This window comes from Daphnia pulicaria, chromosome 9 (assembly GCF_021234035.1).
Source record: "Daphnia pulicaria isolate SC F1-1A chromosome 9, SC_F0-13Bv2, whole genome shotgun sequence".
NCBI classification, from domain to species: Eukaryota; Metazoa; Arthropoda; class Branchiopoda; order Diplostraca; family Daphniidae; genus Daphnia; species Daphnia pulicaria.
Genome location: NC_060921.1, coordinates 1,895,856 through 1,921,307, shown reverse-complemented (window position 1 = coordinate 1,921,307; position 25,452 = coordinate 1,895,856). Strand labels below are relative to the sequence as shown.

At 41.1% G+C, this 25,452-nt stretch overlaps 7 protein-coding genes across 15 annotated transcripts in view; 3 read left to right on the top strand and 4 right to left on the bottom strand.

The window, feature by feature from the left end:
* The window catches only part of LOC124312897, a 309,861-nt gene that overhangs the window by 106,683 nt on the left and 177,726 nt on the right, over positions 1-25,452 (top strand). The gene's annotated exons all lie outside the window — the stretch shown is intronic.
* On the top strand, positions 667-3,682 carry LOC124313121 (protein FIZZY-RELATED 3-like). Its single transcript, XM_046777860.1, has 11 exons — positions 667-870; positions 1,025-1,195; positions 1,261-1,447; positions 1,583-1,857; positions 1,979-2,140; positions 2,198-2,339; positions 2,502-2,730; positions 2,796-2,874; positions 2,957-3,102; positions 3,185-3,260; positions 3,367-3,682. The coding sequence occupies exons 2-11, from the start codon at positions 1,120-1,122 to the stop codon at positions 3,546-3,548; spliced, it is 1,554 nt and encodes a 517-aa protein (XP_046633816.1). The 5' UTR covers positions 667-870; positions 1,025-1,119; the 3' UTR covers positions 3,549-3,682.
* LOC124313225 (probable serine hydrolase) lies at positions 3,615-6,705 on the bottom strand. Its single transcript, XM_046778035.1, has 8 exons — positions 6,361-6,705; positions 6,161-6,292; positions 5,964-6,084; positions 5,369-5,898; positions 4,802-4,934; positions 4,588-4,719; positions 4,402-4,522; positions 3,615-4,292 (listed from the first exon to the last, which is right to left on the bottom strand). Exons 5-8 carry the CDS (start codon positions 4,905-4,907, stop codon positions 3,695-3,697), a joined length of 957 nt encoding a protein of 318 aa, XP_046633991.1. The 5' UTR covers positions 4,908-4,934; positions 5,369-5,898; positions 5,964-6,084; positions 6,161-6,292; positions 6,361-6,705; the 3' UTR covers positions 3,615-3,694.
* On the bottom strand, positions 5,292-6,013 carry LOC124313763 (probable serine hydrolase). Its single transcript, XM_046778574.1, has 2 exons — positions 5,964-6,013; positions 5,292-5,898 (listed from the first exon to the last, which is right to left on the bottom strand). Exons 1-2 carry the CDS (start codon positions 6,011-6,013, stop codon positions 5,292-5,294), a joined length of 657 nt encoding a protein of 218 aa, XP_046634530.1.
* Positions 6,909-10,109, bottom strand: LOC124313247. Of its 7 annotated transcripts, XM_046778069.1 has the most exons (9): positions 9,045-9,233; positions 8,761-8,949; positions 8,578-8,703; positions 8,185-8,515; positions 8,028-8,129; positions 7,506-7,642; positions 7,303-7,441; positions 7,163-7,239; positions 6,909-7,105 (listed from the first exon to the last, which is right to left on the bottom strand). In XM_046778069.1, exons 4-9 carry the CDS (start codon positions 8,396-8,398, stop codon positions 7,013-7,015), a joined length of 762 nt encoding a protein of 253 aa, XP_046634025.1. In that variant the 5' UTR covers positions 8,399-8,515; positions 8,578-8,703; positions 8,761-8,949; positions 9,045-9,233; the 3' UTR covers positions 6,909-7,012. The 7 variants fall into 7 exon arrangements, with proteins under 7 accessions (XP_046634025.1, XP_046634024.1, XP_046634019.1 ...); XM_046778068.1 differs by having other exon boundaries at positions 8,761-9,233; XM_046778063.1 differs by lacking the exons at positions 8,028-8,129; positions 8,185-8,515; positions 8,578-8,703; positions 8,761-8,949; positions 9,045-9,233 and adding exons at positions 9,240-9,353; positions 9,431-9,523; positions 9,580-10,109.
* LOC124312852 (metabotropic glutamate receptor 2-like) lies at positions 10,233-22,852 on the bottom strand. Of its 3 annotated transcripts, XM_046777359.1 has the most exons (20): positions 19,451-19,541; positions 18,774-18,929; positions 18,133-18,699; positions 17,596-18,031; positions 17,390-17,531; positions 16,710-16,864; positions 16,469-16,639; positions 15,288-15,684; positions 14,933-14,994; positions 14,716-14,828; positions 14,373-14,479; positions 14,062-14,211; positions 13,494-13,630; positions 12,833-13,003; positions 12,440-12,758; positions 11,501-11,616; positions 11,266-11,420; positions 11,025-11,160; positions 10,890-10,962; positions 10,233-10,730 (listed from the first exon to the last, which is right to left on the bottom strand). In XM_046777359.1, the coding sequence occupies exons 4-20, from the start codon at positions 17,932-17,934 to the stop codon at positions 10,528-10,530; spliced, it is 2,946 nt and encodes a 981-aa protein (XP_046633315.1). In that variant the 5' UTR covers positions 17,935-18,031; positions 18,133-18,699; positions 18,774-18,929; positions 19,451-19,541; the 3' UTR covers positions 10,233-10,527. The 3 variants fall into 3 exon arrangements, with proteins under 3 accessions (XP_046633315.1, XP_046633316.1, XP_046633314.1); XM_046777360.1 differs by lacking the exons at positions 18,133-18,699; positions 18,774-18,929; positions 19,451-19,541 and adding an exon at positions 22,625-22,852; XM_046777358.1 differs by lacking the exons at positions 18,133-18,699; positions 18,774-18,929.
* On the top strand, positions 24,300-24,937 carry LOC124313528 (uncharacterized protein YojB-like). The gene is made up of 2 exons (XM_046778497.1): positions 24,300-24,477; positions 24,588-24,937. The coding sequence occupies exons 1-2, from the start codon at positions 24,463-24,465 to the stop codon at positions 24,819-24,821; spliced, it is 249 nt and encodes an 82-aa protein (XP_046634453.1). The 5' UTR covers positions 24,300-24,462; the 3' UTR covers positions 24,822-24,937.

Sequence of the window (25,452 nt, the reverse complement as noted above, 5' to 3'; positions counted from 1 at the left end):
ACACCACCAAGTTAAAAAAAGAAAAGAGAAAACAAATAGAAGTATAAATAATGGCCGGTCACGCCACCACACCGAAATATGGTCAGTCGTCAACACACAGGTGTTTTCTAGGTGTGTGTTGGTATAAAATAGCTCGGGGCCGATTCACGTATGTTAACAGAAAACTATAATTCTGATGAGGTTAACGATTCCTTATATTCTTTCGGGCTGCAATAGAAAGGTAAAAAAAGATTTCCATGAGAAGATGAAAGTTCATTTGGATGTTCTACAAAGATTACACAGGCATGACCCCAATTCGTCCCCTCAAAGAATCCAGGACAAGAGCCCTCCACCATACCAGAGTACCCAAAGGTAAACATGCCCACGCCATTTCCATCTGATGGTCCTTTTTTTCTCTCTCCCCCAAAGTTGAATGATGGTTATCGTCCAGCCAAGCGAGCTTCCGTCAACAATGACGTGATTCTCTACTGTGAGCTCAATAGAGAAAACAGCAATTTGACACAATATGTCGGGGAAGCCGAGCGTGAACTTTTTTGATTCGCGAATGCTGTTGGAAACCCGTACACACACACATATAATAATAATATCACACAAAAGCCGAATAAAATAGAAATAGGACCGTGCACACTTCCTGGCATCGCTAGGGACTGTAGTAGACACACACAATAGAAACTGGTTGCCGTAACGGTAGATCGACTTCCATCGTGCGACATTCGAATCTTTTGAATAGTCAGCCATTTGCAACTCTTAACTTGTGCTGCTGCTGCTGTGCACAGGTTCACGATGTATTGACTTGCAGATTGACCCAGTCGAATAAACAGTTAGAATTTTATCTTCCAGCCCAAAAAGTTGTCCCGAAAAAAAAATATGGTAATTAATTTAAATATTGTAAATTTCAGAAAAAACATGTAATTTATTCCACTGTAGTTTTTGGTCATTGTCTGACCCCTTACCCCATTTCCCGCCATTGCTGAAATAAAACAAATGAACAATCCCGATTTTCACTTGTTTTTTTTTCGTGCAGTCGACAACCAACAAACAGCTGAGGTCAGAACTGTCGTGTTTCATTGTTTGCTCATTTCTCATCGTACCTGTTTCTTCTTCATTATACAATCAGCCATGTCCGCCACGTGTTTGACTTCCGGAAGCCAACATAATCTCAACGTGCCGGTTATTTCCAGTGATACTAAACAAGGTAAGTACCCACCAACGATTGTGTGTGAAAAATGCCCGTCACGAACGAAATATCAAATTGTATAGGTGCTGGTGGTGAGAAGGCGAAATTTTTGACGCCGACCTTGCGTCGTTCTCCCACAGGCCGATTACCTCATTCGTCGGGAAAGATTCAAAGTCTCAATCGCAATTCACTTCAGGTGCCATCGCCGTTCGCCCACCAACAGCATCGCAACAGCCCTTCGTCTCCTCGCAGTGTTAACATTCAAGACAGGTTCGTTAGTTGATGTATCAATTGGTGTTTACGTCATTTTCTGGGGAAAACCGAACGAAGCAAGGTCAATCACAAAAGTTGTTTCCTTCATTTTCTTTTGTATGTTTTTATTTTTGGTCTGCTGGCGTGACGCAGGTTGATTCCATGTCGCTCGCAGACGGATATGCAGCTGGCTCAGCATCTTTTGTCACCCCTGTCACATCGTGCCGGCGATCATTACGACTCTGAGCAACAGGACAGCTCCCGCCAAGTCACGCGAATTCTCAACTTTGGCACTAAAGTCGTGAAAGCGAAACCATTCAGCCTCGTTACGGCCTCTTTGGCTTGTGGTACGACTCCTAAACCCAAATTTAAAATCCCCACTAAACCCGATCGAGTTATGGCTGCCCCGGGGACTTTTCTCGACTGCGGTAAATTCGTCTGTTGAATACTGATTTTATTTTTTTACCTTTTTTTTCTTTTGTTTGGGTTTTATTTTAAAAAGAAAAAAGACTTTTTTAAAATAATAAATTGTATGTTGTATTCAAACAGGTTCCCAGAGTGCTCACTGGGCGCCATCGGCCAGTTTGGTGGTGGCCTTAGAAACGGGCGTTTACGTATGTCAAATCAACGAGGACTCTAACGTGACCGAAATTTGCAACAACAACCAGACTCCGGAAAATCCATTCTGCCAAGTTATCTGGGATAGCGCTGGTAAATTTGTTTTGATCCGACTGTTGCACAATTAACTAATTTTTATTCATGTTCCAGGTGAATCGGTCGTCTGCGGCAAAGCGGGTGGGGAAATTCATATCCGCGATCTGCGCACCTCCCTCCGTCAAATCAAGTGGCAGATGTTGTCCAACCACGCGATTCGATCGATCGCACTAGAACAAGATCAGCTACTAACCTGGTAATACTTTTGTGGAAATTCAAGTGGGTCGTAAAATTTATTTTTTCCAAGACAAAGGGGTAAGCTCTCGGATAGATTTGGGTCAGGTGTGCAATTCTAACCGACCTATCTGAATAAGGCGCTATAGTTTTTGTATTTTTCCCTGTTTCTCTCCTTTTTTAGCGGCACCACTAGCCACGGGGTTCGGATTTACGACCTCCGCCAAACGGGTGGGTCCAGTGAACCCATTTTAGCATTGAAATCGCGTACCAGCGTCAACAGCCTCTCCTGGTCCTCCAACGGACACTTACTGGCTGGCGGCTGCGAGTCTGGACAAATTTACTTGTGGGATGTTCGCTCGCCATCAAATGAAATCAAAATTTTCAAAACCCAAGACAAAAACCCCATCCAAGTAATTACAAAATCAATATTTCGAATTGGACAAAGGTTTTTGATTAACTTTTTTTCTTTTTTTAGGTCGTGAATTGGTGTTCCTGGAAATCCAGTGTTCTGTTTAGCGGCTCCAGTTTCCCAAAGCCCAGCATCTGCCTTCACAGTATGGTTATTTAATCGCGCAGCTTTTATTTATTTGATTTGATTTTTTTTTGGATCGACTGACGCTTTAAATTATTTAACAGATACAGCGACGGGAGTGTTGATTGGCGACTATGAATGCGCATCAGAAGTTTCGGGGATCCAATTCAACGCTGATCTGAAACAAGTTGCCACTTCACATCATTCGTGTCTACCCGAAGCGGCGGCTGCTGCTGCTGCTGCGACTCATGTGCGGGGGGACTTTTTCGAGCAATCAAATTTAAAAGCTTTAAAGACACTGATGATTTACATTTCTTCTCTTCTCTCGACAGATTCATGGTGCAGAAAGCACCGTTCAGCTCTGGCAACTGACTTCTAACAGATTGAATCCCATCCTGAAACTAGACCGTAAGATGATAAAAACCTGAACTACTTTTTGATATCTTTACTCTAAATTGAGTCTTCGTGTTTTCACTCGTGGTTTATTTTCTTTCTTTCTCTGAAATGTTACTAGAGCATGAAGATGGTATTGTCAGCATGGCTGCATCCGTCAATGGTAATCAATTGCTCACCATGGGCGGCGATGAGTTGCTGTGTTTATGGCACTGGAACGAAACCGCCTCTCATTCAAATGCAAACAAGGCGGGGTTCCAGACCGCTCGTAGTCAATTGAATGCATGCAACCTTATCCGCTAGTTCTACATTTTATCAAACAAATTTTCTTTTTCAACTAAAAAATTATTTCAATGAATTTCAATCGTGTCATTTTTAAAAAGATATATTCTATTGTAAGTAAAAAAATACACTGAGGTAGTTATTTAACAAAACAATTGGTTGTTTCATTAAAGTTTACTAGCGAGCGGAAGAGGTAATAGAAATTGAAGAATGTGAGGTGCGACTCGTTCAGGATGGGTGAGATGGACATGATGGGTACCTTCTACGTCGACGATGCGAAAATCTTGGCTGGAAGACCGATAAATGTCGAGATATTCGCCAAGCACTTTCTCGGTAAAATTCTTGAGGCCGTTGGAAGCTCGGATGATGAGTAAAGGGCAACGGATATTGGCAATCAACACTTTAATTTGCTCTTCGGAAAGAGTGAGTGTGCGGACTAGGATTCGCATATCAGAAATTACGAACTCGTAGGCATCTTCGGCATTAGCTTTCCTTTTCAGGCCACGGATTAATAGGACGTCTGCTGCCTTGTCGTCGACGGATCCTTTGTAATTGTCGACAAGACTCTGACGGGCTTCCTGATATGTAACCGTTGATGGTGATCCAACTTCCGAGAATCCGAGTATTTCGGTTATAATGCCTCTCATGATGACAGGTAGCTTAGAAACGGACACGGAGACCGGCTTAACCAAATCCAAACTGATCATTTTGCTGACATGTTCTGGGAAAATAGATGCAAAGAGAAAAAGTGTGATGGCCCCAATACTGAAATTTAAAAAAAGAAAAGTAATAGCATAAAAGATTAACTACTGTCTTATCAGTATACAAATAGGTACATAGTTATATAACCAATCCTCTTACTAACTAGGCTTACCTATGACCAATTAAGATCACTTGGTCCCATTTGAAATGATCTACAACAAGTTTAACATGATAGGCGTTGTCAAAATAATGAAGGATCACTCCAGGGGGGTAGGCTGATGAGTATCCATGACCTGCGTGCATGGTACAGATATTGAATTTGAATATGATATGTATTTTTAGAAGCAGGCATTATTACCACAAAGCTCAAGGCAAACAAGACGAACATGAGGTGGGAGCAGAGGAGCTAGTGTATCAAATGATCCAGCGTTATCCATCAATCCATGAACTGCTAAAACAGGAACACCATCATCAGGCCCCCAAACTTTTGCTATTGCCAACAACCAACAAGTGCAAACAAGTCAGGCAACTGTGTTTTAAAGGAAAATGCGTTCAACGTTAAGATTCAATACCTGACAAGTGGCCCCATGGAACAGGAATCTGGACGTCCTCTTTAAACTCTAGTCGTGGGCTTTCCACAGATGACACGGCAATTGACTGCATTTCCCTGACATTCATTCACTGACTGACGAGATAGGAACTAAACTTTGAAAGAAACATGGGTCATTACTTCCTCATTGTTTCGCCCTTTAGACGTATTTACATAACAATTGTGGATATCAGCTACAGACGACAAAGTCATAAGGTACTATCGATAGCAAGTATCGATTTGTAAAGGAGATGTTGACTCATTTGAGATATTGAAATAAATATTTTGTTTCAGCAAACAGTAGACAACAATGTCGTTCAAATGATAAGAAAAAAATAGTCGTCATATTTCACAGTTTTTATCTTTGCTTTTAAAATATTAGTTTGTTGTGACGTAAGTACCTCTTTCTTTGCCATAACTCACCGGAGAAGTTGGAAATAAAAGTTTTTGGGCAACCATACATATTCATTGTTCTATATATTTTTATTGAGAAAATCGCAAATGTAGGGAGCGACCAATTCTGGGTGAGTTAAATGGATGTGGTGCTTACCATCCATCTCAATCAACTGGAAATCTTTACTGGCGTTGCGATAGATCTCGATGAATTCTTGGTGCAATTGCACTGGTTCGGATGAGACAGAAGTAATCGAATTTCTTGCGCGTATCAGCAGAAATGGGCATAAAATACCACGAGCTATTTCTCTGAGCTTTTCAGTGGTAAAATCATTGAAAAGGAACGGGCGGATGATGGTGCGCAAGTCTCGTGTATATTCATACTCATCATCGCCTTTCTTTCGCAAACTACGGGCGAGCAGGAAGTCGGCGTGCTTGGCTTCAACCGATCCAGAGTAGTTTCTGATGAGTTTCTCACGCGCTTGATTATATGTTGTGATGGAAGATGTCCGTGGGATTTGCTCCAGTTTTTTGGCCATGCTTTGAAAATCTGTTAAAACACTTTTCATCTCATTGCTAAAGTTGTCTGGATCGGAAGATCGGAGCTTGAGAGCATCCAAACTGATGAGCTTAAGGATTTTGTCGGAAAATATCGAAGCAACGAATGTGGCAATTTGGCCTCCCATGCTAACAAACCCAGCACAATTAATTTTAAAAAATATGTGTCTGTAAAAGATTTGAAAGGAAATTACCTGTGGCCCATGAGAGTAACCTTTTCCCACCGAAAAAAGTCAATTACCATTTTGACATGATAGATATGGTCATAGAGAGACAAAAACATTCCTGGTGGGTAGTGGGAGGAAAAGCCATGCCCTAAAGAGAATGCAAGCAGTTGCATAAGTAGGCCTATGTTTACGACACAGTGAGATATGTATAAGCAAATTATTACCACAGAACTCAAGACACACTAGACGAGTATTTAAAGGGAGTAAAGGAGCAATGGTGTCAAAAGATCCTGCATTATCCTGCCATCCATGGAGGGCCAATATTGGTAAACCATCCTCTGGGCCCCATACCTTAGCTATGTTAAAATTTATGACTTATTAGTTATTGGCTGGCAACACAAATAATTTAGTGAAACCATTTTACCGGCAAGGTAGCCCCATGAAACTGGAATTTGTAATTCTTCTTTGAATTGCAGGTATTTTATTTTGTTTGACTCCATGGACACAATTTTGTAGCACTCAATTTATGTAAAAAAAAGAAGGAAATTAGATATCACTATTATAGTTTAACTGATATAATTAAATGTCATTATCACAGATTTGCACACTGTTCCTGTTATGATTCGTCTGCTAAATTGACAACACTCGCTTTTCGCCGACGTCTGATTTATTTATATTTACGCGTTGAATGGTTGAATTAATTCTGTGATTCTCGATTCTTCACTTATTTGTGATTACAATACAAAATTAAGAAGTAAAGCGGAATGCCAGCCGTAGGATATAAAGATACTAAAATAAGAACGGAAGATAGAAAGACATGCTGTTTAGCAGACGTCAAATTAATGGAGGGAAATTTGATTTTTGAATATGACACATTGTGAAGTCCTATGGAAAGTCATCGAGAATTCCAACAACTGCAGATGTTAAATTTTTACAAGTTTTATTATGAAATCAAAAAATTAATGGTAGACATTAAAAAAAAAATTCTCATTTATTTTCTCATCATACGATACGCAAACACAGCAAATGGCAAATGGTATCACAGCCTTTCTAGAAACACGAGATGTTTATTTCAATTATTCTGTTCCGCGAGGTTTGGGGAAGGAGGACATTTCTGTCTGAGTAGATTTGTCCAACTGGATTGGGCTTGGGGGTTCATCAAAGTCAACCTATGAAATGTTATTTTATAAAAAATTTTGTACCATTTTAATCATGTATGTACAGACCTGCGTCCCGTTATCGGCCATTGACGTCGAGATTAAAGAATAAGTAAGATTGGGACCAGTATTCAACGGAACTTCATCTTCGAAATATAAAAATAAGCGGGTTAGTTAGTAATAGTAACATCTTTGAAATTTACACTCACCTTCCATATCCATTATTTCTGTTTTGACTATAATACGGTTGTCCTCATCTATTGCACATTGAACCGCAGTACTTGGATTTTCGGAAAAGGTAGTATCACGTAATAATTCAGGACTGACAATAGTCACCATAGGTCTCTTCGCTGTAAAGATTATTAGTTTGTTATCTACTATATGTAACTTGGTAACAAAGTTTTGCAAAAGGATTACCATCAACAAAGCAGCCAGTCACTCCGTCTGTTGTATTCGGATCAGGCGGATGTACTGCGGTTTGAACATCAAGTGGATCGTTTTCTGTGGAAGTCATGCTAAGATCGCAACTTATCTCCTGTCCCTCCTCATCTTTAAAGGGAAACAAAACATTTTCATCAATTAGTTAATGAACTACTATTTATGCGGAGGATGGAGGCACATGGTGTAGCATTTTCCTAGTGCACCGCTGCTACGTACGCGTTATTATTTTTCCCCCGAATTACACAAAAATGTATCAGTAATGAGTATCAAGGCCCTGTGATATGTGAAACAAAAGTACTGTAATTCTTTTGCTATAGCGATTGGGTTTTTGACAAAAGTTAGATAGATGTAATGTTAAGTATTTGTGTGTTCTGACTGCAATGATGTGATGTTCTGTATCATAAAAACTTTGCAACAATCCTCTATCCTCATGGAAGAATCTTATTATGATACCTTAAATAATGTAATTGTTGAAAGGCAAGGAAAATAATACCTGTATGGGTTGAAACAAAATGGTTATCTTGTTCAAGGGACCCCAAATTTTGAGTTGGAACCCAATCCACATCTTCAGTTAAATACAAATATGCTGGTTTCCCTATAAACAGAACTTACTAATTAACGAAATAACTATTAGCTAAACATTGTAATACCTGATACAAAATGGTCAGAACACACAAAATACTGCCCATTACATCTACCTAAATTTCCTTTTGTCAGTTGCAACCAAAGATTTCTCCTTCTTTCAATGAGATGTTTGTCACTGATAGCCTTATTATGAAATTCGGTGAAACCAGGAAATCTATAAAAACTGCGCTTATTATTTTTGTTCCACCTTGTGAAACAAATGCAACACTTCCTAGACATATCGAAATAGAGCACGTTTGACGTAAAGCCTAAACAGTATCCTAGTCAACACACAACAATTTCTCTAGCAGACGACAGTAAAACACAGAAATTCAACCAATCACAATCTCTGTCAAGCTAAAGTTTGACAATTGGTTAATCAAAAGTAGTTAACATATATGTTATCAAAATGTAGCTACCATTGTAATAGTGTGAATGTACGTTAGCATATTGAGTGTTTCTTGTTTTGTTAGTGACCAACAGATCCAAATTCTTTGATGGTATCCAATCAATATCGTTTGCATTGGAAAAGTAAGCTGGTTTACCTAGAATACATGATGTTAAATAAAAGTTCTCAGTGTTTTTATACAACTGAAGTTTACCTGATTGGAAGTGGTCAGAACAAACACAAGTCAGTCCAATAGGGACATTATCATAATTAGTTCCAACAACTTCTTTCCATGCAACAAGCCTCCTTTCCAACAGATCCTTATCAAATGGCACTAACTTTTTGATATTCGGGTTTGGAAAATTAAAAAAACTACGGGAATTTCTATCCTTCCTATCATAATCTGAAGAAATACCACAAATACAACACACTCTTAACTTTGGCATTTCTTGTATGTTGTTCGAAACCGTGTAATCCAACATATGACAGAAAACTTACGAAAAATGTGATAGTCGCCTGCTACCGTTGAAAAGCCTAAAAGCTAGCAACCACATCGGGCGAGCCAAATAAAAAGCGGCTGTTCACGGCACCCCTTCACACTGCAACGCGCCGCTAGGGGGTCGGCTTGACCCATACCAGCCCATACTTATGGATACTTATAACGTCTATATAATAAAATGTAATTTTGCTAACCTTCAAAAGAGCCATCAGTTAATACTTCTTCCTTGATTGTTATGTAGTTGTCCTCTACTGTTGCATCAGCAGTTGAGGTGAAAGAATATGCAGTAGCATTCTGAGATTCTTCATCTTAAAAATATTGAATGTGACATATGTATATGTTGTTAAATTAAAGTACTTCACATTTTAGTGATGGTTGTTATTACCTCTTTCTTTATTAGTAAAGTTGTTCTCTCCATTCATGAACAGCGATGGGACCCAATCTATATTACCCTCATCTCTGTACACGGCTGGTTTTCCTGTAGCAATAATTTTTGTACTGCAACAAGAAAACTGTAACTAAAATATTATTTACCACTATGAAAATGTAGAGAACACACTGCAGTGAAGACTCTCACAACAAAATTCTCCCTATTAATAGCTTTTATCCAAGCAGCTCTTCGTTTCTTGATGATGACACTTTTTTCATGATGAATCTTGAACATTAAATTCTGCTTAGTCCTGGAACTAACTTGTGGGAATCTGTAAAATGAACGTGTTTTATCCGTTCCTGCCGAACTAGTACATCCAGTAACACAACACTTTCGATATTTGGGCATTTTTTTTTCATTCATAAACACAAAAAGAAACACAAAGAGTGCAATGAAAAAACTTCGATTCGGTCATCAACCTGTCGTTGTTTACATTTACTTTTTTCCTTCTGAGATCTTTCAGCCCTCTATTGAGAACCTCGCACAACAAGCCTCGCCATCTGTTGAATGGAAAAAAACCGACACTCCTTCCTGCAAGGAATGTTGAAGGGCCGTCCGTAATCCGCAACGTAAAACCCTTTTGGAAAAAAATTCCGGGTGATAACAGAATCGCTACGCTTTATTGAATTATTTATGTATTTATAAATTATAAATTATGTAACAATTGATTAAAAAACGCACAATTCACCCGTCCGGCGTCTCCATTAAGATAAGTAAAAGAAAATGAATTTTTTTTCATTTTAGTGGATGATCAACGGTATATCGATGGTTCAATCCATGGTTCAAATTCTAAATTTATTGATTTTTAGATCGATACACCACTGTAATATGAGCCATCAGTCTGAGATACGGAAGCAAATCTTCATTTTTGTTTGAAATGAAGGATACGCTATGGTTTGTTCACCTAGGTTGAGGGGCTATAACAAATACAAATGGCTTCAATAACCAAAAGGATCAATAAATGGATCAAGACCGATCGGAGAATTTGGCGTGACAAATTCGATTGGATGAGGTGATTTCTGGTGCTCCTAATAGATGCTGCGGAATTGGAACTATAAGTCTTTCAACTGAATTCGAGAGACGGAGATGGTGCCGGTGGTTGACATCATTTTGACGGTCAAGTCCCCTTCATTTTCCTCCTGGTCATTTTCCGTCTGGGGCAGCTGTGATTGAATCTGTTGCGACGTCGGCGACAGTTGATTTTGAACAGCAGAAGATGTGCTCAGACCTTTTGCAGATTCCGTCTTATTCGTTCCTAATTGGAAGAACATGGCAATCGTGAATAGAGTTTGAATTTTAATGATAGTAGTAAGTAATTTGTGTCATTTTGTACTTCGATCACTTCTTGGTTAGGAAAGACGAACTTGACTCTGGAAAACGAAAATAAACGTGCTATTATTAAGTAAATACTGACCATTATTCGAAGATTGATTGTTACTGTTTTTCTTATTTCGGAACGAGAGTTTCGTCGTTGGCATAGTCAGAGCCTGAGAAAATTAAACCAAAATTAATATGATAATTGAATTGTGTGGTGTGTGCTGGTATTTACTTGTCGGACGTTGCGCTCCGGATGGAAGATGATGATGTAAAGTTTTGGAGAGAAGAGGCAGGCCAGCGTGACGGTGGCACTCAGACTGATGGTGACGCTCATACTGGTGATCCTCAGTGGCAGATGACTGGCCGTACTGTCACAACCGCCGGACGGAAGGAGACGGAACAAAATATAAAAAGGGAAAAAGATTAGAATAAAAATGCGTGGCCGTCATTTATACAAGTTGAGATGAACCAACCTAAAGTAGATGGGCACAAAGGCCAGCCAGATGACGCAAGTTGTGTACATGGTGAATCCAATGTACTTGGACTCGTTGAAAGCGGCGGGAATTTTGCGCGTGACCACCGCGTAGACGGTGCAGAGGAGGATCAACAGGATCGGATAAGCGAACGCCTTTCATTCACACAAGAAAAAATAAGACAAAATTGAGGTGACATTTGAGTTGGGCAATTGCTTGCACGAGTGTCTTTTACCATCATGTAGGAGGCGTCTGTGAATGAGGAGCAGACAAGGAGATTGTCTTCACGTGTCGGGTGAACGTGTTTGGCCACCGACGGAGAGACCCACAGCAACGCCAGCAAAATCAGACCTGCGTGCAAACAAGAGAGAAGCGTTTACTCTCAAATAGAAATCATCATTGTCGGTTTAATTAGTGTAGAGCAATTAAATGCCTCATTGCTCAAATGGTTTAGACGTTCCGCATCCGCAGTGTCTAATTTGGTATGCCTTGCAACCATCCGGACGCAATCAGGACATGCCATTAAGTTCCATTATGTACAAAGTAAAGTCTAAAGTTTGCTGCTGTTATGCCGAACATCTGGCCCATCCAAATCTCATACGTCACAAGAACAAAACCCCACGCCCGAGATCAGCCCTGTGGAAATTCATTAGAAGTTGTAAGCAAATAACATTTCTACCACACTTCTCTATTCTTTGCTTTTCAAACCTTTCGAGACTTGTTAACAACACACAGTTATTAATTGAAAGCAAAGTAATCGTTGCCGATGATACAACTTGGAAATTTCGGCTAAGAACAAGATCACGATCACGCGGTCTGAATCACAAGATTAAGGTAAGCATTTATTCCTGCTGAGCTGAATTTAATTGAATCTGAAATTGAAACTGGCGTCCGTTATAAGTAAAACGTACATTGGTTCTGGGGTGCACCCTGAGTCCAGTGACCATTAACACAACTATACTATGAATGAATTTGTGTGACATCATTGAGACTCAATGGTCGTCGTTGTATCTTCCACTACATAATGCCCTATCCAAATTGTACTCTGTTTTTGGTTTCACCAAGGAAAACCCGGACATTTTGAAACACAGAAAGTATTATCTTTTCCGGCAATTGATCACAACCAATACAATCAAATCAGAAATGACTCAACTTGGAAATGAAAAAATCGTACCTTGAATGGCGACCAGTCCGCCGCAAATGGCCAGCTGCGATTTGGGTGAGATGAGCCCCGGTCGCCCGGCCGATTTCTTGCCGCCGCGGAAGATGCGGGCGATCCGGTTGGTTTTGGTGAAAAGGGCGGCGTAGACGACGCTGAAGCAGAGGCCGATGGCCGTCTGCTGGACTCCGCAGACGACGTCCGTCGGTCGCAAAACCAACAGGAACGAGACCATGTAACAGAGGAGGAACCCACTCAGCAGAACGTAACTCAATTCCCGTCCGGACGCTCGCACGACCGGCGTGTCATTGTGCCGCAGAAACACGCCCAATACCTATTTCAATTGATTTTAAAATTATTATTTCGTCTTTTCTAATTCAATTCAATTAAATAATGAAATGTTTTTACCATGAAGGTGAGGGCGATTCCCACGGCAGAAAAGGACATGGCCCCAATGGCCCATCCGGAATCGGGACGCAAGTAGACTTCCGGAATGGTCAGACATTGGCTCCGCTCGACGTTGGGTAAAGTTCCGAGTGGACAAGCGGAACATTGAGTCTCATCATCCGGATTCCGGATCTGTTTAGGCAAAAACACGGAAAACAAAAATTAGAAAATTGTTGCTGAAAATCTCTTGCAGATGGCGCAGTGGTTCCCTTTTTTGTGTTTATTCAAAGTCCATCGATCCGCATGTGGATCAAATTAACAACAAGTCCAACGGGTCGGTCCGTTTGATGGTTGAAACTGAAAAGTTTTGGAGCTTTTTATCTTTTTCTGCTGGCCATGAACGACCAACAGGGAACATTGATTTCATGCCCCTTTCCCTCTTACTTTGACTCTCTCTCTCTACATAAATGTATGCAACGTCTGATGGGAATTCAATCCCTTTGCTGGCGGCACATTCCCTACGTTCTCTCCCGTGCGTGTCGTCAGCCGCCAAACGACCAGTGGATAGGTCCACCCCATCTTCTTACAGCAGCATGCCGTTCGGGACACAGGGGTAGATATTATGCAGGACGTGTACATCCATATGACGTATACAGACAAACACGGAGCTTAGAGTGCATACCTGATAGAGAACGCATTCGACGCACGTCCAGCAGCATCCCTCGCCTTCCACGTACTTTTTGGCCTGCGACGCATTGCACGGATGACTGCAAATGGATTCCGGCGTCGTCGCCTGATCCCCCCGGAATCGAAGCTCCTCTTTTTTTCCGAGGGTCAGAGAATAAAAAAAATGGAAGAAAATGAACAACCGGTACATCCTTAAAGAATTGTAAGTCTTTCGACAAAAGTTTAACGTCTAGGAACAGCGGTAAATCTCATGCGCCAGTGCATACGTATGGGTTGCTAGCAAAGAGTGAACGAAGAAAAAGTAATTTTCTCTAGTAGTTGTACATGTTTAATTAAATGAAGGATGGGGATGATAAGTTATTGAATGTAATATTCATGGTAATTCCTAACTCCCATTCCCCGCACCCCTATACAGTTTGTTTAATAATATTCCTCTTTTATATTTCTTCTTCTAATACTGCAGAGATCTAAGTCAATCTATTGATGGTCTGACGACGCCAGTCAAGATAAAGATATTACAGTGCTTGTTACGCAGGATATTTTATCAGGAGATTCATAAATACCGTTGGTATTGAGTTTTAGTTGTCCCGAGTGGTACTCGCCAATCCGCTGCCATCGATATCGATCGGGTGAGACTTGCTTGAAATGAATCAGGTCGTAACGAGCCGGACCATCGCCGTACTCGTCAAACTGGAAGCGGTCGCCACTTAATCCTGGACGGGGGTGGGTGGATGTATTAGTTATGCGCTCATTATAATATCGTCATAGTCCGTCACAAAGGGCCATTCACAGTTTTATTCTTCCAAAAAAGAATAATGCGGCACTCAAAACATGACGCAAAACTAAATGACATATTATTGCACTCGGAACTCACCCGTGAACTCGACCCGTCTCAGATATTTGAGCAGTTCGCTGCCGTCGATGGGCACCATGTCCTTGCAGAGGCCCCTGCGGCCTTGGCAAACTGTTTGATGCATATCTCTAAATGATCGAGTAAGAAATAAAACAATAAAACTGATAATCATGAAATCATTTCCCTACATTTTAGTACAGCATTTCCTTCATTTTACTACAGTTTTTCTAAGCTAACACAAAGAATAACGTTGACATTCGGTTTTAAATGTGCAACTCGCACACAGTTTGAATCAGGATAGAGAAGAAAGAGAAACAATAGTTGGAGAGATTTGGTTTATAGAAGATAAATCGAATGGACAAACTTGAAAGCGTTGGCGAACGCCATGACAGCGTCCGAAACGTATTGCAGTTGCCCCTCGAACTCGGTGCCTTCGGGAGTGAGTTGTTCTTGACCTGTGCACGTCCGATCCCAATCCTGCAGAGAAATAATACAAATTCGTGTTTAACCTTTCACGCATAAAAGAGTATAATATAACAGCAAAGAATGTAAAAGTTACAAAAAATGTGACCATTATTTACCTGATTGTACGGAGTTGGTGAACTCGACGGGTAACGACATTGGAAATGGTTTTCCCAAAACTCTGTTTGCATAGTTTGAAAAAAAAAGAACAAGCGAACCAATTAGATACTTGTTTTTGTTACTCTGTTCTCCAACCATTGCCAATTAAATATTATGTAAAGTTGAACAACATCAAAATGATAGTGATGAAAAAACGGGAGTAATTGGATTCCGAAAAGAATAACAAACGTTTTGATAAGTGACTCAGTTTTCTTGTTTGTCCGACGTCGATGGAAGAATTCCCCCCGGGAAGGAATCCTTATCGTAGCGGGAAAAGCAAAAACAGAAAGTATAGAATAAAATTGGGCAACTAACCGATGAACCAGGGATTTCGTTTGTTGTTTTGCGGCGTGAGGGAGAGGAAATAATTGTCGAATCCTCTGACGGGATGAGCCTGCGGCAGAAAGGCCAACGTTCCCTCCACTTCGGGCTCGTTGCCTTCGGAGACGAGAAGGCGGCCGGCCCATCCGTCCGAGCCGATCCAATTGAAATTGGCCGTCAGATTGTTGCGCCGCACGGCCCGCATCACTCCCGACACCTCCTGATCCGACCCGAAGATGATGACTCCTTTGGCTTTGGGTTTCGAGTTCAACTTGTGGACGATGCCGTTGTAGGCCGCCTCGCCGGCCACACCAGAGTCCTTGACCAACCGCTCCTTGACGGCGATGCAAATGTTGTTCTTGGCCAGCAGCACTTCCAGCTCCTCGAACGCCTGTCAAGAGAAAACAAATAAGTGATGTATTGACGTTACGAGCGATGGTGAGTCAACATTGGTAGATGGAACTGGACAGCAGAAGAAGAAGAAGAGTCTATACAATGACACAGGATCGAGTGTTGTCATCCATCAAACCCTCCGGCCTCCGCATGCTCCAGCGAATGATCGACTATACACACACATATCATATTCCATCGTCTATGGAGTACTATGAAAGGACTGTGAACCGTAGTACTCTAACCAGTGGTGTGTGACATTCAGGGCCAATCAATTCTTTTTTGTCGGGCCACGGTGGATGCCTAACAAATATTGACACCCTTGATCACACGGCCCTATTGATCAGTGGCCACTGGGACAAGTTCGTCACCCGCTTACTATACACAACGCGCTTGTTTAGAGACTTTCGTGAAGGCGGTTATTCCAAAATGTAATTCTACGACACATAAAACACACCGTGGCTTTCTGAAGTAACGGCTTGGAAAATGCGATACTTGAAAGTTTTAACTGGCTTTAACTAGAAGTTGAGTAAGTAAACTGCCGTGTCTGCTGGCAGTTGATATTTCCCGATTGTCCCGAGGAGACGGTACAGAATTATCGATCGCCTTTTAGTCCAGAATTTTAAGGAAAAAAACAACAAAATTCCCCTCTTTTCTATACACTCTCTACACTGTACTTTGGCGTGTGGGCGTGTACGTGGGCGTTGTTTCGTTCATAAAACAAAATACTGCGACATACAAGTCGGTACACAGTAGTTTTAGTCTGGGTTAGTTGAAGTATTTACCTTAATGCCGTAGGTGGATTCTTCGTAGAGGATGGAAATGTAGGACCATTTGAGGAAGCGGATCATCTGGACGATGGCCATCACCTGGTGATGGTCGGATGGAATGGTCCGCGTGAAATATTCAAAGCGCTGCTTGTTGCTCAACTCGGGACTCGACGAGAAGAAGGAAACCTATAGGAAAAGCGTGTGAATCATTTTGAGCTGTCGTCCACCAGGATCGATCCTTCGTATATATAGGTACCTGCGGGATTTTGAAGAGTCGCAAAAGATTGGCCACTTGGATGGACGTCACTGAAGACGAAGCGCCAACCACTCCCGAAATAACTTTGTTCCTCACGTCCGGCGCCGTTCCATCTAGACATTTATAATTGGTATCGTCGATATTACTGATGGAACCTGCGTTAAAAGAGTCCAAGGTAATCAATTAGTACCGTCACGACATGTTATTATTGCCCAGAGAATTTTTAAGGTGTACATTTCGAGCCTATTTCCATCTGAATTTACTTTGCGGCCGAATGATCGAATTCGCAGCAAAATGCGGGCGCACAATAAGTCGTCTGTGTACACAGCTTATTTAGATGCACTGTAAAGCCTGCACTATGAAGTCCTCCATACGAATACGGGCATTAAATCTCGTCACCCGAGTGCATCACACACTTTTTCCGCTATATAGTGGCAACTGAGATTAGTCAAACCCCAGGTATTAGTCTCGACGAACAGTGTCCTACCGTGAACAGGACTTATACTGCTTGGCCCACACAATGACAACATGTTCAAGGTTTTTGTAAGCTCCTATCACTAATAAAAAATTCAAATTTTCAATGAAAGGATCATCTGAGAGTGACAAGTTCAGCCAGCAGCTTTAAATCCGGATCGGGTAGCACAAAGCACGTAGACTAAATCTTTTTATTATGAGTTTACCTTTGATGAAAGCGACGGCTTGTTCCAGTCCGTAGGTATCCTTGTCGCAATCGTCCAGGATGTGGGCGCCGATGGTGAAACCGGTCGTGCTGGACAAATTGGGATTGATCTGGTCTATGGTGAACAGCATCGTCTCCAGTGCCTTTAAATTGAATAACAATCAGAAATGACTAATTTCGGTCTAAATAATTACTTTCCAAATTTACCTGAATGCCTCCCTGAGGCATAACTGGGCCGCAGGTGATGTCATCCTGCCTTTCGTGGATCATCATGAGGCCGCCGAGAATGAGATCACCTTCCATATCAGCCGCTTTTTTGGCTGGCCAAGTGAAATTGAACGGCGGTTGAGAGTTGAGCGACTGCATCCGGCTGATGACCATCAGTGGCATCATCATCATCATCATCATAATCAGCGTCCAGCACTTGAATCGACTACAGCCGCCGTGATGCGACATGATAAACTTCCGGCTTCTAATGTGACTCGGTTGATCAAGTTTCTGCTCGTTGCTCTTCGTTTTATGACTCCCGGGGCGTCGCCTATTCATCAGTTGGTCGTCGTCAACGTTTCCCGGCTGCTGTTATCCAACCCTGCTGCAATCGACCGCAAAATAGCTGCAGCTCACTCACCCAAAAACACATGTCCTGTAAAAATAGAAAAGTTGGACTGACCGACTGACTGTAATTACTTTTCAAATTATTTTGTTCGATTGTTTCCTCTTCATATCGTTTCGAGTAGTTTTTACTTGGCCATGAACAGATCTATATCCTAACAATAATGGAAACTATCAATACATCACGACAGAATATCCATGTCGCAGAAAGAAAACGTTCTGTCAGTCTCTTCGGTCCGACAATTCAATCAGCAGCGCAATTTTCCTGGCCACATCCCCCCATTATTTGATGGGATCCTTTGCTGTCAAATTCTGTCGGCCGGTTCAAATGATAAAATATCTTACGAGCAACATAAATATCATGACTAAAACATACACTATCCATGGCGACGCAAGGTAAGCTGTGTTTGACAGATATTGGCGCTTCTGTCAGCTGTCTGGACCCTACTCAATTCGAATTGTTCTGCCACACGTCAGTTTTTCAAAACCACTTTCCAATTCTTTTTAAGATATTGCTTGATGGCAGAATCGTACACATGTTTGGCATCATCCCAAAAAACACTAGTGATATTTTTCGACGTTCTAGTGGCCCCTCTAGCTTGGTGAATAGACACACGCCGTCTTTATCTAAAATGGAAATTTTTCTTCCCGAGAAATCCGGAAATCAAGACGGAAATTGGCTTTTGCTGGAATCAGATGCTAAACGAGTTAAATAAAATACCATTAGCGAGTTTCTGCTCAAAGACGCTAATATTGAATAGAATTCGTTATACGTCAAATGTAGAATCACAAATAGTAGGCTACTATAGGCCAAATTTTCTTTTTGGGGGTGACAGAAATCTGCGCATAAATTTGCCAATTCCCTCGGTATGCTGAATTCCGGCTCCTAGTTAGTCTTTCTTGTCGTCACTCACATACAAATACAAATCCTATTACAAGAAAAATTAATTACCAGCATAATGTCAGTTGTGTTTACCCATTTCCCGTTTGAAGAACTTAATTCTTTGGATTTTCCCCAGATCAAAATGTTTTGGGGGTTTCCATCAGAGCAAATTTACTCGACTCCCATGAGCTTTAGGCTTTCGTGCATTTCTTTCTTTTTTCACGGTGTCATCTTACTCTTTGTTTTCCTGTAGCACGCAGAGGCTTATCGGCACAGGGCACGACTTTCAATAGAAGCTAGAAGGCTAGTCAGTCAGAACATATATAAGATGGCAGGTAAACGGGCTAATAACGGTGTGGCAAAGCTCAAGGGACCTCATCACGACATGTCTTATGGACTTAACTCGACTTTTGATACAAGTTGGAACTGCACCGTTTAGTATAGACCGTGTAGTAGAAGATTGCGTGCTGCTAGTAATTGTCTCTGTACACGTCCCGATGTTTTTGAAACATTTTCATGGTTGGCAAATACGTACTAGAAATTATGGAGATGCTAGAAATAACTTACTCGAAATTGGTGAAAACATCCGAATGGTCCATCACGCAGTAGTGAATAAAAAAAAGGCGCGAAAATAAACAACATGCTGAAGAACCTACTACTGCGACGGAAATATTGACAACAATGAGGATTTGCACGCAGCAAACATGTGAAAATGGAACCGTAGCTGTGTTGCAATTTCATAAATTATTAAATATATATAAATTATTTGATTTTCGAGATGAATGTGACAACAAATATTTTTTTAAATAAGCTTTAATCTACTGACCATAGTTTCATAATTATAATTCAATTAGAATAAGTTTGAAATTAAATATATCGTGGCCTTAGAAAACGTGGATGGGTTAAGAACACGTGGAAAGGGAGGGGCAAAAAAGTGGATTATTTGTAAATTGTAATTAGATCAGAATTAGCAAAAGGATAGCAACTAAATTAAGAAATTTTATTTTAACAATTTTTTGTGGTATTTATCTTGGAAGAAAAAATATTATTAAATCAATGTAGAAATTGCAACCTAGCTGCGATTGAATTGGTCGCCTCATTGTCAGTATTTTCGTTGATGGATGAGGTTCTTCATCATGTTGCTCATTTTCGCGCCTTTTTTATTCAAAACTGTGTTGATGGAAGACCATGCAGATGTTGAGTAAGTTCTCTGTTTTGTTTTGTAGGATTTATTGTAGATTTAAGGATTGCAAGTGTTTACTGAACGTTAAACTAGACAGCATTCTATGTTAAGCGTATTTCGTTGACACCAAATAAAGTAAAAAGTAAAAAGTTGGTATATTGGTAGCTCTATACTACACTACCGAGTAGGCTATTTCCGTCCCATTGTAAGGAACTGGTTATGATGGCCAGCAGCTTCCTTGTCTCCATGGGGCCGGTCGAGAGTGCCATCCACTCCCTGATATTGCCACGTACTACCTGCTGCCCCATTTTCTTGCAACTCAGCAACCTATTCAATGTAGGACCCATTACGTAAAACCCTTTGATCTCATTGTAACCTTTTCCGAACCAGACCAATATTACAGCGTATCAGTTTATCGAAGAACCATAAAGACTGGATTGGATCTACAGGCGTGTCCAGTCCACCCATAGGCTATTTCATTTTTGATTCGGGTGTCGGGTTTCCGGGGTTACCGTTAGCCATTCTCCTATAGGGCAATACTGTGCACGTTCACAATGGACGACCCCCTTGAATGAGCTTCGACGGAAAAGCCGATCTGGCCATGACAACTCGTACTCGTTTCGTCACATCTATATGCGGCATTCAATTTTTATGTATCCACATAATCGTATAAGAAAAGAAACCACCCAAAAATGAAGACCGTTGGTTTCCAATTTATTGATTTCTCTTTTCTCTATTCTTGTTTAAGAAACTAAATATGTGACTAGTATTTTATAAAAGTTAACCTTTGCGCTGTATACGGTCAAAGCCTATTATCTCCCGTCAAGTAGAAAATAACTTTTTATTTTTTCCCTTTATTTTCCTAGAAAAAAGGTCTGAACTTGTATAAATTGTGAGCGACGACAACCAGCAGCGACCTTCCTGATAGCTATACACACAGTCGAGCTGAACATTTCTTCAAAAGAAAAGTTGGTTTGATTGATTCATTCCGCACGCTGTCATCAGTGACAACGAACAAACAAGGTTGGTGGCCTTTTTGAAAAATGATTTTATTTAGTCGATAGCAAATTGCCGTCTGTCCGTTTGTTGTTTTCCCCCAATCGATTCCCTGTAAATAAAAACGGAACGATTCCGTGCGGTGATGTATGGGGGGATTGCACGACAAATGATACTCGAATTTTGCCAAGCGTAAATATGTGATGGTGTAGTAGTAGTAGTAGTAGCTATTACAACACAATGGCGGCCATCATCAGAAACGTAGACGAGATGCGATTCCGATCAAAGGCCAGCGGAAGCTCGATCGTTTGATACATCTACTTACTGTAGTTGGTCGTTGTCTGTACAATCAGGTTTCACGATGGGCTTGTTTGCCAGAGGAGGTGCGACAACAACTTTGTGTCTTTCGTTTTCTCTTATTTGTTGTTCCGTCACACTCTTTATAGAGCCGGGCTACTCGGATCGATTCGAAACGTCTTCTAGTCACATCAAATTGGTCCCGCAGGGAGGGAAGAGATGATGGGAACTTGGGAGACTAAAAAAATAGCACAACGTCATCAGAAAAACACGGAAAAAGAATTCGCCTGTTCCGGTCTGTCGCAATTAGGGCCTCAACAGCAAAGATGGCTGGCGCTTTCACGCTGTTATGATCGTGCATCTAGTCCCGCAAAATAACAACAGGAAAAGAAAAACAAAAAATGTAAAAGGCTGATGCTGTGCGTATCTGTATTGCATAAGATTAGAGGATGGCCCCAAGAAGTTCCGGGTTTATTAGCACTTGATGGGATTCTATATGATATTATACGGCTGGAGCATTAGCCTTCGGCCCATCATCTCTTTGATGATTTCCCTCGTTTCATGTGTGGGAGCCCAGTGGAATGAATCAGATGCTATAGACCAGCCGCCGGTCATACGACTTCCCTTTTCGAGAGTTAGCCAAATAGTTTGGAAACGCTTTTACATCTATTACGTATAGACCCAAAACAAATTAAATCAGCGGCTTTTGAATCTGAACCTTTGGACTACCAGGAAGGAGCTGAGTGAGTGAGATAAGTGAAAAGATTACTTTCTCCTTGAGTTGCATAAAATAGTATAACTTGGGCCGGAATTTCGGCTATGGGGGGGATGTCTACCGTAAATTAGCTGAGCGCCGACAAGTTAGTAGCCCAACTAGTTAGTTCTCAAGACAAAAGGAAGTGAGTCAAGTGACTAGAGAGAAAGAGAGTAGGTGGCAGCAACTAAAAGGCTCCTTTTCAAAGTGTTGGAGGAGAGTGAAGAGCATCCGAGATTAGAAGAAAAGAGCTAGGGATGACTCGCATCAACGTCTCTGCTGCCAACTCTCTGTATAGATTTCTTATATAAGGGGGTCGTCGGCGTTCTCTCATTAAGACTTTCCATAGAATCTCGGGATGAGAGGAACAGTTTGTTATTCAAGATCAATACCCAGACAATCTCGTTTCTTCTCTCTGTTTTTATCGAGCGAGAAAACACACAAATCCTCCGAGTATATACAACACCTTTAAATAACTTAAAATAGAAATTCAATCCATCGCCGTACTTACATTTGAGGAAAAGTCACGTTTTGACGACCGCCGGATCAAGCGCAAATAATCATTTCTATCACGGGCGAATTGAATTTTATCCAAAATGTTTTTTGTTTTGTTTTCAATCGTTTCACTATAATTGAGAGTCAACTGAATTTCTTCAGTGTCTATTTATAATGCGGTTAGAACAGATGAGATTTAAAATCAAAACTTGCTGGATCTGACCAGAGTATAGCGCCAAGATTGAATGACTCCTTGGCAGCGCTTGTACGTAGCTAAAGTAGCCAGCGGTATACAGCAGATCAACTCGGCTTCGCTGCTGGCTCTAAACGCCCAGGATCAAAACTCTGCTCCGCCCGGTGTAGGACCGCGGCCAAGTGCGCGCGCGTGAATCCAACAACGTCAGTTGAAATTTCACGACTTGGCTGGATTCTTTTTATCTATTGGGGGGGGGGGGGGAAAGACGTTGTGATGGGTCCCTCCATCTTTTCCTCAGCTATAACGAAGCTATGCTGTTATTAGATTGTTGTGCAATCAATCGTGTCATCCGCGCGTTGAATATCGCCAAGTTTTCGCACGTTTTTATTATAAGGGATTTGCTCATCGAGCGTCTGATCGAATTAGATCAGATGCCAGTCATGTGTGAGGAATACGTAAATACTTGTTGAATAACCAACAAAAGGGCAGGGCAGGAAGTTGATTTTTTAAAAAGATGACTATAAAAAGGCTCTGGCAATTGCGCAACTGCTCGTAACAAAGACGTGTGTACACTTCTTTTCGCACAAATAAACAGGATTTGTTTTTCGGAGATTTATTTCGCCGGGTCGTGTCTTCGTTGCCACAAAAGAGTTACTTGATGGTAATAAGATGTCAGCTCTCTTTGATACTCTTTCGAGAACAAATCATTTCAAATTATTTCGGCTGTGACTCTTTTCGGGGAGATACGAGACGACGATCATTTAAGAGTCTAGACGGGCTTCGAGAGCGAGCTTTATTGTTTCAACAAGTTACTAAAAAGCCAAGTTCCAGGAAAAAAGCGGGAAAAATTCGTTTATTGTGGGTCTACCAATTTTAAAATCCCGCGGGAATTCATTTTTTTTTATTATTTTATTATTTACCCACTGTGTGTGTGAAATGTGTGTCATTGAAATAGTCATTTCATCTTTCATTGTATTTTTTTTTGTGAACCCACTTCTCAACACGTCATTTTTGCGCACCTATTTACAAAACGGGAGTCTTTCGCGTAAGTTGATTCAGGCCAAGGGCCGAGCGCGGGTAGTTTAAAGGTTTAAGATTTGGCATCCAATTTTCATTCGAGTGCTTTGTGCCCACGTGTGTGTACAACAGTGACTCACTTAAATTGCCCTTTTGGGAATCAAAACACCTCGGCGAAAACGCTGTGCAAACATTTGGAAAATCCTTGTACGTGATGACAGCGCACAAAGTTTCTAGGTGCTGAGCTTACGTTTTTCGCGAAAAAGAAACTAAAGTGCAGCTGAATTGATCGCCAAAACGGCCGTGATAACATAGTGTCGTTTATTTATTGAAGTTCCGAAACGGTTGCTACTAAATATCCACTGGCCAAGGCCTTTTAAATAATACCAAAAGAGAGAAAGCTCACCATGTAATATAACCTTGCCGAATAAGTGTAAGTAAGTATAGCTTTTTTTTTTTCTTTTCTTTGAACTTCCTTGGTACGGATATTTACGGCGGACCTTGATTCCTCCAGAGATTCATCCTTTTTACGTACTGCTCCGGCTTGGGTTTCATATAAATATCCGTCAGGTCTCACCGTCTCTAGTCCGCAGTTCTTTACCGTAATTCTTTCTGGGAAAACAGCTGGACAGTCTACAAACATGATCCGGATCTTGGTATATATAGATTAATAGCTTATAACATTATTGCTGTTATGTTATACTGTCTCCGTCTTGTACTCTGATACAGCAGCTGCAGCAGGCTTCTAATATTTATCCTTTCACAGGTAACAATTGGTTTCTTCCTTATTTGGATGATGGAGACGATAGTATCGGACGCCAAACCGATTTTCGGACTCTTGGGAGGTCTGCTCGGTCTGGACCACCACCACCACCATCACTACGATCACTACGATCACGGTCATTACAGTCCTTATGGATATCCCGGCGGATTCGGAGGCTATCCGCCGTACGGAGGCTACCCACCTTATGGATACGGTGGCCATCATTTCGGGAAATGAAAAGAAAAGGGAAATAATTCATTTGTAGATTGCATTAATTTAAATCATTTTTCCGGTTGTGTGTTTCTGAATGACGTTTTTTATTACTAATAAAAACCCCCTTTTTCTTTTTCTCAGCGCTTTTTGAAATTGGCGCGAATTCATTTCTTTAAGTGAGCCAGTGAGCCCCCTAAGAAATGGAAATTCGCTAACAAGGTAGATATAAAACATCCCTAGTGAATGAAGGAGTTTCTTCTGTAAAAACGTTACCTTGCTACAAACTATTATAGAAATTAGAGGAAGATATAGACGAAACGGCAGCAGCCTCACTTGACTCTCCTAGGAGCCAGCCAGCCCAGCACTTTACTTGATGAAACTCAAGGAAATATTGTGGGCGGCCACGCCACCCCACCCAGCTAAGTAAGGATTCAGAGGACTGTTTGAGAGAAAGTTTAGATCGTTGAACGCCCAAATTATAAAAGTTTCTTGCGTTACTACTTTGGGGACTTGGGTATAGTTTCGAAATGATGCTGCTGCTTATAAATGTTGATCCCATTTCCAGTTTTCCGATGAATTCTCACGAGTGTCAGTCTTGATTGAAGAGCGACGAAAGATTGATGTGCTTTCACTTTAATTTATTTATTGGTAGCTA